Source organism: Cervus elaphus, chromosome 23 (genome assembly GCF_910594005.1).
Source record: "Cervus elaphus chromosome 23, mCerEla1.1, whole genome shotgun sequence".
Taxonomy (NCBI): domain Eukaryota; kingdom Metazoa; phylum Chordata; class Mammalia; order Artiodactyla; family Cervidae; genus Cervus; species Cervus elaphus.
Window position 1 is genome coordinate 16390662 of NC_057837.1, and position 14536 is coordinate 16405197.

General features: G+C 40.1%; 1 protein-coding gene across 3 annotated transcripts in view; it reads right to left on the minus strand.

The window, feature by feature from the left end:
* USP6NL (USP6 N-terminal like) overlaps positions 1 to 14536 on the minus strand; it is a 138357-nt gene that overhangs the window by 8547 nt on the left and 115274 nt on the right. For all 3 annotated transcript variants that reach the window (XM_043882917.1, XM_043882918.1, XM_043882916.1), the window contains 7 exons: positions 13115 to 13224; positions 11031 to 11079; positions 9317 to 9437; positions 6092 to 6186; positions 5331 to 5396; positions 5138 to 5237; positions 2513 to 2665 (listed from right to left, as the gene is read on the minus strand). In XM_043882917.1, the coding sequence (XP_043738852.1) occupies positions 2513 to 2665; positions 5138 to 5237; positions 5331 to 5396; positions 6092 to 6186; positions 9317 to 9437; positions 11031 to 11079; positions 13115 to 13224 (694 nt within the window). The remainder of the gene's footprint in view (positions 1 to 2512; positions 2666 to 5137; positions 5238 to 5330; positions 5397 to 6091; positions 6187 to 9316; positions 9438 to 11030; positions 11080 to 13114; positions 13225 to 14536) is intronic.

A 14536-nucleotide genomic window follows, 5' to 3' on the forward strand; every position in this document is an offset into this window, starting at 1 on the left:
GGAAGGATGGGATAGAATCAGGGAGAATAACGGGGGCGATGGGGCGGGGAGATACCCACAGCAGAGCACTGGCCCCCCCGAGGCCGCTGCTGGACTGAGTGAGGCCCAGGCCTCGCCTGGCAACCACAGCAGCAAAACCCACGGGCCCTGCGCCCAGGAGAGCTGACCTCCGTGTCTAAGTACGGGGTCGAAGAAAACTATTCTCCGACTTCATTATAAAGTGATTCCTTTCTGAAGTACACATACCATTGTCTCATGTGCTGTTAAATATTCTCTGCCCTTTTCCTGCACAAGTAGATCCCTATAAGCATTAAACATTCTTGGACAATATCTTTCATAGATTCATCTCAAACTATTCAAACTACGCACAACCCCCCTCCCAATGTGCCCAATACACACACTGCTGCATTTGGTCTTTGGTTTAAATATCTCCTTTCACCCCTAAGCAATGGGGTATAACTAAAAGAATCAAGCATAACTGATGTCAAACAGATGGTTATAACTAGGCAATAAGTATTAATATTTATCATCCATACTTTCATTCTGGACTTCTTTTCCATAGACGTGACATTGTTTTCTGCTCACCTCACTTTAGCTCCTTGCCTAAAATTCTATTCTTTACTTCCTCCCCTTGAAAACTAGGAGTTTAAATGAAGAAGTGGGAAAGCAGTGTGATTCCCATCACACACAACACAGACGCTTCTGTGAAAATACCACGCTAATGACACTTTGCACTAGGGTTCCATCACATAAAGGGTAAATATCTTTATGCCACTGCCAAGAATGAGACTACTCTGCTCAAAAAAAAAAAAAAGGAAGTGTAACTTGATATATGTCAGAAAGTTTCTTATTTTTCTTGAATAACACTTTTTTCTAAAAAAAAAAAAAAAAAAAAAAAACCAACAAAAAGAACACGCCTTAGCATCCATTAAAAAAAAAAAAAAAGAAAAGGGAGTATCTTTAGTCCCTTCTGGCTGCTCCATCTTCCATCTTACTCAGGTCTCTGTCACCACCCAGTGGACACCACACGCAACTGCCTGCCTTGGAAGACCACCGTGGCTTTCTATGTCTAGGCAGAGAACATCAGCCCGGAGAATAACCCAGCTCTGGGGTTATTTATCCAACCCTCTCCTTTTATCCGCCCCCCACCCCCTCCATCTGCATTCTACTGGAAAAAGATCTTACCAACTACTGCTACCAGGTTTTCTCATGAGTAGACTGAGGTTGAGTATTTTCTAAAAGTTATTTGAGGGATTAAATGAGACAATGTATGTGGAATGTGGCACAGAGCAGACATTTGAATAGTGTTTATTGATAAACACTAGCTGCTAGTTAGATGCTGAATCAGTCCATTCCATTACACAGGTTTGGATATTTTATTCTCATGTTTAAACAATTCTATTACATATATATTTTTTCTATTAATATATGTGTCTTTTACTAAAACTTGTTTTAAACTCTTTTTCAAAGTAGGTAAGTCATTTAAAAATAAATGTTGGAATCTCAAGAATATAGTTAGTAATTGCTACTCCAAATGCATTCCCCGTAACAGGAAAGAATCAGCAGAAAGGCACAACAGTATATGAGAGAGGAGGGACCTCCCGGAGCAGAGGTGCTGGCCTCACAGGGCCCAGGCCCACACGCCACCATTGCAGTGACGGCTCATCTTCTGGTGAACCCTGATGACTCAAAACAAACCTCGGAGAAACACCCATTAGACTCCTTGCACTTAAGTAACTAAAAGCAAAGCATCTTGGTTTTTAGCAAAAGTGTGTTCTGAAAACTTCTTTCTACTGTGCTGTCTCTGCATTTTCTTTTTTCTTTCCCTCTCATCCGACACCACCCTTCATCCACCCTCCCCTATTTACCCTGTTTCTAGCTCTACTATGACTCTATTCACACTCTACTGTTACTGCGTAAATTCTGGGTCTCCCCCTGCACCCTGAGAACAGGAAGAATGTCTTTCTTTTTAGTTGGTAAATCCCCAACAGAGCACCTAGGAGAAAACCTAACAGGACCCACTGAAAGATGTTTTGGAATAAGTCAATAAAATATATTATCTACACTGCAGCAAAGAACCCGGGATGAGCAGTCAGGAACCCCAGACTCTGGGAGCAGCACTGCTATCTGCAGGATCTGCAGGCTTCATATTTTTAGCGTTTTAGTATCAATTTCCTCTTCTATAAAATGGGACTTTTACTTGATCCAGTACTGCATGTGGTTCTACAAGTGATGATGGATGTAAAGAGTGCTTATTGTTATGGTAACTTAAAGCCATGGTTAACTTCTGTTGAAACAACATTATCTATTAAACTTCCTAATTTTCCAACGAGGAGAGGCAGATTTAATGAATATTTGCTCTTTCTTAAAATCCTGAAGCCGTAAACACTGATTTACATGATGTCATCACAAGCATGCAGACGCTTTCACACCACAATGAGCCGTGTTAACTGCACAGTATCTCCTGATCTGAACTGTAAGTTAAGCATAAAGCGTCTGGCTATTTCCTTACCAGGCTCTGGAAGGTCGAGCTTTGCCCGCTTCAGTTCTGCCATAGAAATCTGGAGCTGCTCTATTACAAAGTCATCTTCGAAGAAAAAATCCTTTGCCAAGGTCTCCTGAAGAAATTCTACAAGTTCTTCCATGGACAATCTCATAAGATGTTCTAAGTTGAGAAAAATAAACAATGGCTACTTTAGGTTGAGAAGATAACGTATTTTATTCTGAGGTCTATTTTTAAGAGTGCACTGCATACAACTTCCAAACGGCCTTGTGAATATCAGCAAAACTCAGTGAGGACAAAACTGTTTCCTGATATTAAAGCACAGAGAAAAGCAGGTCATAGAGAAAAGCAGGTAGCTTTGGGGGGCTGGGGAGAGGTGAACGCTGCTAAATACCTTCTCACAGGTATAAGATAACCATACCTGGGTATTAATATTTCCCCAGAGCAAGAGTTCCTAGAGACTGTAGGCTGACAAAGACCACCCCGGATGAGGTATGTGTTTTCCTGATACAGAGCTGTGACTGCCACACGCACAGCCACTTCCAGGTCTGTATTTTAACTGTCTCAGAATTTCTCAAAAATCTCGGAGGCAAGAATTCTACCACTAAACCACCAATGCCCCTCTCCAAATTTCTTGATAATCTGGCTTATTAATTTTATCTGTATTGATACTTATGCCAATGCCCTACAAGCAGATGTGTCTACGTGCAGTTCAATTTACAGAAAAAAACAAGGAAACAAACGATACTTTACATGTTATTCACCTCTTTGCTTTCCCCCAGTCAACGGTGTGTACCACTGATACCTCTCACTTCAACAAGTATGATTTTATGCTGTCATTATTAACAATTGCATGAGAGTCCACTGTGTGTATGCTCTAAATTTATTAATCATCAGTCTTCCAATACTGGGCATTTAGGTTGCTTCTTTTTTTTTCTTTTACTGTTTAAAATCACAGTGTGATTTTTTTTTTTTTTTTTTTAAAATAACAGTGCCTCTAAATATTGGGAAGGGAATTAGGAAAAAAACAAGAAAAAATCTTAGGAGCCTCAGGTAACTATTGGCCCAGACACAGTTTTTGAAGCTTTATATGATGAAGGAACTTCATGGAAGTCCTTGATCTCTGTCTTCCTAATGAAAAAATACACAACAGCAAACGTTTTCCAGTGTTTAACCTAATGATATAGTAGGATATAAAGTGGTTGTTATGCTTAAGGTTAATTTACAAAGAGTAGAGAAACTTCTTACTTGTCAAAATTAATCAAGAGTCATAAGTAAAACACAATTTAAGAGGAAGAGAGTTATGGGGCTTTCTCACTGCTAAAGGAATGTTAAACTAGTAGGTGTATACATTAACACAGAGTGTGGTTCTGCTCTACATCTTGGTCAGTTCATAATCCAGAGACAGAAAAGAAGGACGTGGTGGGGACAGGGGAGGAACGGAGACTGACTGACTTCCTGTGGTTATGACCACAGATCCGAGTTTTGGGCGACAGTTCACTGCCAAACTGTTTCATCTTGGGGCGGTGGTTTGGTGTTGTGGTGGCAGGGAAATGAACCACAAGACTTCTGAATCCTCTTCTCTCAGAGTAAACAACACAGATGTGATTTTAAAGTTTCAGTCTTATCTAGAATCTGAATAATCTGGTGCTCCTGAAGACCATGCTTTTCAAGTAGGCAATCAAACCATTTCCTATCAAAGTACAAAGGACATTCTTAGAACACAGCCACAGCAGGGAGGAAAACTACAGAACATGACCCCAAGCACTCAGCTAACGTATCACTGAGCTGGGAAACTGAAGAGATGACCGTTCAACAAGGCAAGAGGGCAGAGTATACAGTGAACGTGAACTCAGGCTGTGCCGTAGGCTGCAGGTGCTGGAGCCTCTCGTGCCTTCTCTGCATGGTCACAAAAGGAGTACCATAAATTTTAAGGGTCATTTAAGACTTTAAGATGAATAAGGTCCCTCATATTCATAAAGATCTACTCTCACTTCTTGACTTTCAGAGTAAGGCACAGCATGTCCTATTTCCCGAGCCCTTGCAATATTGCAACTGAAGGTCTTTTGCAATTTGGACAACTGTGGGCCTGGAGAGTATTTGCTACAGAGGCTACAGAGCAGCCAGACAGGGAGATGGGGGAGGGTCCCCAACTCTGGTCTGTGACGTGGGGCTGGATGCTGTCTTCCTGGTGAAGCAGGCACAGAAAACGCCCTCTCTAGACCTGTTAACTAAAGGGCCTGGCTTCTTTGGTCTCTCCCTTTTCCTATTAAACTTAAGAATCAGATCGATGAAAAAAATAAATGAGGGACATCCCCACACACACACCATGGAAACAAATAACTAGTAGGAATGTTATTAGTAAAACCAACATACTGCATTCTACTTAAATGTGAAGATGAAACTGACACAGAGAAAAGAATTGAAAGACTTTGCAATGAGTAAGCTTCTAGTCACGAGGAGGAACCAATGAGTGAAAACTACCAACTGAAGATAATTTCCTCACTGATTTTAGAGAATTTTTAAGCTCATTACTAAAAGGAAATGATCTTGAGGTTGGGTGGGTAATGAGAAGTTAAGATTTAAAACAAGGCTAGATTTTTGTGAAATCTTTATAATTAAACACTTTCTTACTTCTGTGTAATTTTAAGATTGTGTAAGACATAGCAGTAAGAACTCGTTCTCCTTCGAAGATATAGATGTCCCATATTCTGAGGTTTAGTGTAAAGGGCGTCTATAATTAAAAACAAAACAGAAATAAGATGAACAGTTTGTCCTCGTCTGGTATTTTTAATTTTATGATTGGACTTTTTAAATAAATACTCACCCGATCAAGGAAACATTGAAAAAACCACTTCATTGTGTAAAAACTTGTGTAGACTTCTTGAGAATCCTGGAAAAAACAAAAGTTTCAAAATTTCTGGATTGCTGCACACAAAATATGACGATATAATAAATACTAAAAGTTAGGCAGGTTGTTGGAGGTAGCTGTCACAGCTAAACAAAACCATTCATTACAAATCTCCTCTGTGCTGGAGTATTTCCCCTTTTTCTCTTCCAACTCCTTCTTCTTCCTCAGTTGTACTTTTTAAAATCACCCTGAGAATAAACCAGCCCCTCATAAGATAAGACTGTTATACAATACTTTGATTCTCTTTTAATATATTCTAAAAGGAAGCATCCTTGCTTTACTAAATTACTATATTTTTTCAGAGGAGTATGCATGTCATTCACTGAGGACGAGTCTGTATGATCCTTAAAATATTTTAGTGCAAATACTTTAGTGCAATTAAAAAATTGCACTCCTCCTAAATCACTGAGAAATCACATATCCTTAAAAACTATATTGTTTGTATTATTATATATCAGCTTCAAAGAAGACTGATGCTATGAGTTAGGGCTGTGATAGTTCATTGGTACTACATTTCACAAATCTAATGTCCTTTGAGCAACTGGGAACTGTAACTGCTCAGTCAATGAAATGGATGAGACTGTACACCAGTAGAGCAATGGGGACCAACGGCTGCACTCGTCTTCTGGCTTTATTCTCGGTACAGGTGGGTGTAAGTCAAGGTCATATCTACCTACCAAGTGCTGCTTAAGCTTGGACAAAAATTTATTCAGTATTTTTTCATGATGTTCTTGAAACCTCAAGAGTTTGGGAAAACCATGGACAAAAAATCCTAGAATACAAACATAAAAACAATACTTCATAAATAAGAACAACAGAAATGCCTAGTTTAAAAATGCAACATATTTCTTTTATCTTGTAGCTGTCAACAACAAGAAAAACAAACCTAGTAGTTACCCAAATATTTTTAATTATCTCCAAGGAAACAATTATGTATAAGCTTTGATTAATGAAAACTTATAGCCTAGTATGTGTTTGCTAAGGATCGCCTATCACCTTGTAAAAGTATAAAAGAGGACAGAGTATTTCTGAATTAAAAGGGAAACTAAGAAAGTAAGAAAAAATGGAAACTGAAGCTTTTTATCAAGATTATCTGTTTACCTGAAGTACTGGGTGATGTCTTAAACACACACTTCTTCTATAAATTATTCTAATCTTGATTACTTATTTTGCTTCCCCATTATATAAAACAAACATTGTATTACTTTTTTCAGGCTTACTCTAACAGTATCATTAGAGTAACCATGCTTCCCAGGTTAGTAACAGTTTTTAATCCTTTTTATAAGTGATATTTAACATAAGCTAAAACATGCGGGCGGGCACTGTATGATCAATGTTAACATATTCTATCCCAAATGATTATGCAATACAATCTATAAGATTTCTAGGAACTAACTATAAATGGGAAGTTAGTATTAACTTTGTGTATGTAACTCATGGAAATTTACATCTATTTTTATTCACAAGTTTCCTTTCAGATATTCTAATAGTCCATTAAAAAAGACGCATACACAATGAATTTATGATTTCTCCATATAAGTTTTTCAGCCTGAGTTTTAGGTAACTTCAAAAGATGTTAATAAGTGTTCTATGTTTTTAAAAGAATCCAGGAGAAATACTGTATGTCACATATACCCTTTTTTGCCTATGTTCACAGGCATATGAGCTTCTGAATGTTTCTAAGTTGTTTTACAGACTAAAGACACTTGTTTTTCTTGGTTTACCTCATCTCCCAGACTTATCTGATCTTGGAGTCCAGTTTTTCCCCACAGAACGCATGTTTCCAAAATGTAAAACTATGTCCCTGCAAGAAACTGAGGAACACTGCTGGGAAGCACTGCTTTATGATCCTTGGGGAAGGGCTATTTCTTAACTGATTCTCAGCTTTCTAAGGAGTGTGTAAAAATTTCCAGAGATAGAAAATTCCTCCCCTAGTAATACTTTCTGGTGAAATGATTTAAAAAAAAAAAAATCTCTCTCTCTCTCTTTCTCTGCCACTTTCATGGTCAATTTGAGAGGAATGGGAGTTGGAAGAAACTCAAGAAAAAGTCTGATTTTGAAAAAGGCAATTCCTTCAATAATAAACATGAGCTCAAGGATGCTAAGATACCGCTTCCCTGTCAGTGGGGTCCCAGACTTTGTATTTTAAGTCTCATGCTTCAGCCCTCACTTGACACTTTTGTGAGTGATAACAGCTTCATATAGGAAATGCAAAGAACTGAGATAACCTTCAGTTATAAAATTTCATAGGCAGATCTAGAAACAAATATCTCTAGGTACAAACTTACCCATAATAATGACCTGAACTGCTTTGTAAATGTAAATGTTAGAATAGTAAAATAAATACTGCTTTGTATACTAGACTGGGGCTTCCAAGGTGGTGCAATGGTAAAGAATCTACCTGCCAATGCAGGAAGCACAAGAGATGTAGGTTTGATCCCTGGATCGGAAAGATCCCCTGGAGAAGGAAATGGCAACCCACTCCAGTATTCCTGCCTGGGAAATCCCATGGACAGAGGAGCCTGGTGGGCTACAGTCCATGGGGTCACAAAGAGTCAGACATGACTGAGTACACACACACATAGCTTAGACTGGTGACAATAATTCCTGAAAGCAAGTTATCAGGCTTGTTAAAAGAGATGGATTTTCTAAACCTGGACAGTATTCCACATAATTACACACTACTTAAGCTGTTAATATTCCACTGTACTTCCAAGATTATCAGCAATGCCATCTCACGCTAAAGCAAAATAAAGACTAAGGAAGAGTTGTGTGTCTTCAAGATGCCTTTTGCAATGATACTATGAGTGGCAGCTCGATGTAATGTGTCTTACGACTGGAGTCCACTTATGGAATTCAAAGTGTCCAGAAACACTCATCATGCAGACAGTACTTATTTTTTAAAAAATTCACAGGAAACACTGAAGGAGATAGCTAAACACAAACATATACATGTAAACACAGTGCTTCAACAATAACCACGTGGTAAGAATGTGAGATTTAATATACTATGGAAGGTCATAGTTTTGAAAATTTAAAACATCACTTTAACCTGTGGCAGGTTCCCCACCACATGAAGCTTCAATGTTCACAAAGAGAATGATGGTCCATTCTCGCAGTGATTAGTGTTAAAACTGTTTTTAATTTGATATTATCACACTCAGTGGCATTGAGAAAATAATTTTGCATGACATGGACAAATGCCACTTTTATTTTCAAGAGAAGTTTCAATCCAAACTCTCTCAAGTTAAGTTTATTGCACATGCTTGGCAAATATAAGGAAAATATTATTCAAAACAGTGTAATATCTTGAAAACAAAAAAATTACACAAGCTTTGAAATATCAAAGTGCCCAGAATATGTTATCAGCTTTTTTTTTTTACTGTAAGATGGAATCGGTTTTAAGGCTGCAAGAATTAAAACACATATTTGACACACCAAATTACTGTGGACCTTTCCTTTAAACACCTGAGTGTCATTTATCAATTAATATTCTCTAACAAACTGGTATAAATCACAATATCCAATCAACAGTAGACATTTCACTGAAGGCATGACTGTCCAACAGTTTCAATCAAAAGCTTCCAATAATTCAGTTTTTCCTAAATTCTTCCAAACCTAGTTTCTCCTAACCAGGGCAAGTAAGGAAAGAATTTTAAAACGTCAATAGTGTATGTGGTAGTAAAGACGAAGGAATATAAATGTGAACAGAAAAGCTTAGAAAAGTTCAGTGAAGAAGAATTAAATAAGAGATTAATAATAAACACTAATGAATTAAACACGCCCCTAGACAAGTTGCTATACTTGACTCCACCAAGCATCACCCCAAGTCTGACTGTTCGAACCTGCCTGTCTCTCCCTCCCGGGTTTGTTGCTGATGATCAACCTCAGGGCCCTCATACCGTGCATGGCGTGTTTGGGGCCTGAGAACAGCTTGACCAGGGCCCAGAAGGCATCTTCCTCGTTCATGTACATGAGGAGCAAGGCTGTGATCTGGCTCATCCCCTGACAGTATCCAACCTCCTAAAGAGAAACGAGAACAGAGAAACCGGCGCTCTTAAGATCAAATTACATGTACATACAGGTATGAAAAACTGATGCAGAAAACAGAAAATGCCTAAATACATTACTTAATGTGCAGTTCTACAAAGAAATATTACAATCATCACAGTACCGAGCCACATGCTACCAAAGACTATGTTTGTGTTGAAGAATAAATGCAGAAGTGTGGAGAAGTCTAACCTAAAAGGTCTTTATTGACCTCTGCTCAATACTGTTATTACACCTTCTGTAAAGAGCACTGTTTATATTTCTGTTTTATGTGTGATTCTCAGCTCAACATTCCTCCTCTTTGCTCAGATGTTGGCAAATTTCTCTCCTTGCACAGTTCCCAATTGGCTGTCTTTTCTCCTCGACATTTCTGGATCCTTATGGAGACACATTTTGGGGTACCCTTCCAGTCTAAGCCCCTTCCCTGAGAACTGCCTGTTCTCCCCATAATTATACCTAATTTCACATGGCCTTAAGGATCCATGTCGTGACATGTGAACCACAGCTCGTGGAGACGAGGACACCTAACCCCAGGGAATCATCAAATCAGATGCATGACAATTTTACTCATTTCTCCAGGAAAACTGAATAAAGCCACAACTACATACATGGTGGTATGTAGTTGAACAGAATGCCCACACTGAGGCTATGGCTGCAACAGCAGCCTAAGAAAAACAGATAAGCAGGCAGAGAGACACACCTGAAGAGAGAAACAGTACAATGAAGTTTCCAGAGACAGAGTCACCACGTGGCCCCGAGCGGGACAGAAAGAGGAGCTCTTCTCCCTGTAGGCTTCTCACCTTCCAGCTGCAACAGCCACCCCAGCTTCACTTCTATGAGATGTCCCTTTAATCAATTCCTTTTTAACTTGCCCTAGTTTGAGTGAACTTCTGTTTCTTGTAACTTAAAGGTTTTGATTACAATAGAAATGGTACACCTCAAGGTTCAAGGTGTCCTTCCTGGAATCCAGTCAGCGAAGTGTTTACTTGGCACCTATACTGGTGCTAACAATAGTTGATCTCTTCCTCCAAATCTCTCTCCCTCAAGAGAAATCAATGCCTTAAGAATAACATGTTCTAATACCAAAACATTTAGTTTCAGCTTACTCCAGGAGACAGCAACTAGGTATCTACGGTCTGCCATCCGGACCTCACCAAATAAATGAAATGTGATTCTGAAAGGCAGCCTCCCAGGGGAAAGAAGAGTCACCAAGAGTCAAGCAGAATTAATCTAGCCCCTACTTCCTGCCCCTCTTGCCCTGCTGATTCCCAGTCCTAAGTGCTTAAAATAAAAACAAGAAAAACACCACGACAAAAAAAGCAACCTGTGGTAGGAGGGGAAAAGTGAGCTTTGCTTTCATACTGTGGTTCTTCCCACTTTCCAAGAGCTCTGCTCTGATACCCTGGGGCAGATGAGGGAGCCTTGGGAAGGTCCACACAGACCGTCCAGTCCTGAGATGAAGCAACACAGGCCAAGGGGGCTTTTTCAGGAAGGAGGCCCAAAGATTTCCTCCAGGTGCTCAGAACACAGCTCAAAGAGCTGTGGGCAGGTAGGCGCCTGACTTACCGTATTATAAATAGAATATGCAGCAAGAACGTGGAACAGGGATTGTTGCCTAGAGGAAAGAAATTTACATGTAACACAATTTAGTTTTTTCACCTTTTTAAAATTAGGAACTTAGTGCTCTACACAGCCTAAACTTGAGGCTAGCTAACATTCATTTTGACAGAAAGGACTTATAACAAAAAGCACAAAGCACCTCACCACGTCTTCAACTTGTCCTCTCTCAGTGACCTGTTCTCACTACAGACTCATCCCCACAGAATGGCCGGCTGGACGGAGCCGAGGACCAGCCTCCTGAAGCCTCACTCACAGGGCCAGCATCCTGCAGCACCTTACAGGGTGGGGGCACGTCCCGTAGGGGGCTGTGTCTGCTGGAAATCGGCTCCCAAGACTGGCATCACCTCTCCCCTGGCCAGGATTCAGGGCCCAGGATCCAAGCGTGGGAACAGGAGAGGCTCCACCCACTGTGACCTCTTGTCCACTAACAACTTGTTTGCTTTCTGCTCCATCAACCTTAGGCTCTGCTGCTCTAGAGGTCCTGGCTCCAAAGACAGGAGTGTCCCCACTAGGAGACAAACACTTCCACTGAACTGGGAGCCAGGTTGGCCACCCCTACCACTATGGGCTCCTCATGCCTCTCAATCAGCACGCAAAGGAGGCAAGTGTACCGGCTGGAGTGACTGATCCTGGTCGCTAAGGGGAAAGAGGAGCTGTTAGGACATGGTGGACGTAAGCAAGAGGCACGTCTGGAACACAGAGAATACTGAAGGTGCCTCTGAGTACAACCAAACCCAGTGATTCAAGTCCACGGAACACCACCACAATCAAATTCAGGCAGGACTGCTAATGGCAGACTCTTCAGGAATAAAGGTTTAGGGCCCACAGCAGCCAAGGGACCTGCTGAGGGCAAAGGGTACATGGGATGGGAAGTGGAAGGTAAGTGTGACCAGCAATGACCACATGCCCAGTCACGGAGATGACGACTACATCTGAGTACTTTTTCCTTATTTTGGTATCAATATGTTTGTGTATATACATATATTTTTTTAATGTGCTTTGCTCCTTCTCTTTTCCCTTGTGTTCCCATCTACCATAAGATATTTAATAATAGCTTACTTTATATCACAGCATTTAGGTTATACGTATGAAAGCAAAAGGAGTACATATCCCTAAGGACTCAGCATCATTTTGTCGGGAGGGGTTGGCATATTTTGAGTTGTAAGCAGAATAGCTGTGGAAGTACAGAATATTATTAGGAAGTACAATTTTATTGTCTTTACTCAAAAATTAAGTTGATGAGTGTGGTCTGTGATGGTGAGCTTCTTATGTGCACTTGGCTGGGCTACAATCCCCAGATATTCAAACTCTAATGGAGGTGCAGCTGTGAAACAGGTCTTTTATAAATGTAACCAAAACACACAATCAGTTGGCTCAAAGTTGGGGAGATTACCCTCCATAATCTAGGAAGCCCTGACACAGTCAGTCAAAAGGTCGTTAGAGCTCTGAAGGCCCTTCCTGACACCTGCACTATGGACCTTGAACTTGCTAGTTCCAGCACGCTGTAAGCCAACTCCTCACAGCAAGTCCCTTAGTTTACATCTCTTACTGGTTTCTATTTCTCTGGCTGAACCTTAACTGATACGGAGGACAACAGACTGTACATTCCATTCCTAAACAGCCACTGTCATTTTATTCATCCATTTCCCATTTTTTTAGTTTCACCTGTACATGGAACCAGGGTCTAAGAATGCATTTATTACTGACATGGTTCTCAAAAAGTAACAAAATCTCTCATTTCTTTTCTGAGATTTTTAATAAGAGTATCTACCATATATTTAAGAATTTCTAGATCATAAAATGATTTTATAGCAAATAGTATAGCACAGATATGTCAAAGATTAAAAATTTAAGCTAAGTTATATCCTAAAGTTTACATAATATGGACCAAAGGATCTGCCAAAATTTAAACCCTCAGAGGTGGAAGCAAAATTATCACCTATATAAGATACTCCAAACACTCACATTTCAAGTTGATAAAGACTATTTGTAAATGCTATTCATAGTCCATAATATTAAACTTTACTTACTTCACACCGTATCTGTCTCTAAACATGATATGGTCCCTAAATGTGCGGTTGACATCAAGGTCTATCTGTCTGATATCAGGCGAACAACCCCGTGCTCTGTGTTTTAATTTCTGAAGAGGAAAAAAGAAGAGAAGAAAGCACATTTTAACGGAAATCAAATGTCAAAAAGTCTATGACAAACAGTAAAATAGTTATCATTAAAAAACTTTTTTTTGATTTAGAAAAACCACTTCCATGGTTCAAAAATAAAAACAACATAAAAAGGTGCACAGTGAAAGGTTCCCCTCTGTCCACACGCCACCACCCTGCCTTACCTCCTCCCCCTCCCACCCTCCCAGGGCAGCTAGATTTTCATTTGGATGGAGAACGTTTGGAGTTTGCGTTGCTAAGACTCTTCCCAGGCAAGCCAGGCAGTTCACGGTGATTCCTTTCTTCTTTCCGACATAATGTTCTAGTTCTCCTTGGAGCCTATCACTGCCCGGTTGCGCGTTTCTCAGTTGGCTTAGTTTTCTACAGAGTGTTGCTAGTTCAACCCAGGCTCACCTTAGGCTGCCGTCACCTCTCCGGGCTGTTCCAGGAGCGCAGGCGCCTCCTGTCCTCCACTCCCCGCAGAGCCGGCTCCTAGGGCTTTGACCAGCTGCGGGGGCTGCTCGGGGCTCCCCTTCACAAACACCTGCGAGGCCTTGCTCTGCTTAGGTTTCCTGGCTCCTGCATCTCACATCTTTCTTGGTTTACTTCCTTGTTCTGAGGAGCTTGGCCTCCAGTAGCTTTTGTGAAAAGATGTGTGGAAGATCAATTTCTTGATCCTCTGAATGTCTGTTAAGTCTACCTTCTTTCTTAGCTATTTGGCTATTTTAGAATTCTAAGTTAGAAAATATTTTTGCTCAAAAGGCATCACCTTCACTGTCTTCTGGCTTGCAGTGCTGCCATTCTACTTCCTTCTTTATAAGAAAGGGGCTTCTATCTCTAAGTTCTGAAACTTGTAATTTCTGTTTTTGGTTTGGATCTATTTTTAGCCACAGGTTTGGGCATTTGATGGATCTTTTCAATCTTAAAAACTCATTGAGTTGAGTTTTGACTTCACAATCTATTTTCTAGGAAACTTCTTCACTTGTCATTTTCAAACCCTCCTCTAGAATTCTTCATTTCTATTATCATCTTTTATATTCATAGGCTCTGTTGTTCTCAAATGTTCCTTTTATAGCATCCTATACTTGTTTTATGGATGCAATATCTCTTTTTATCCCTCTGAAGACATCAGCAATAGCTCTTCTGTTTTTTTCTTGCTCTATGGGCTGTTTCTCATAAGTTGCTTTTTCCACTTGTTCCTATTTTCCATGCTAGCTCCTAGCTCCTCTCCTCACTGTCTGCTTGTATTTTGAAAGACACAGGAAAGCTGATGGAAAGTTCTGTGTGCAGACG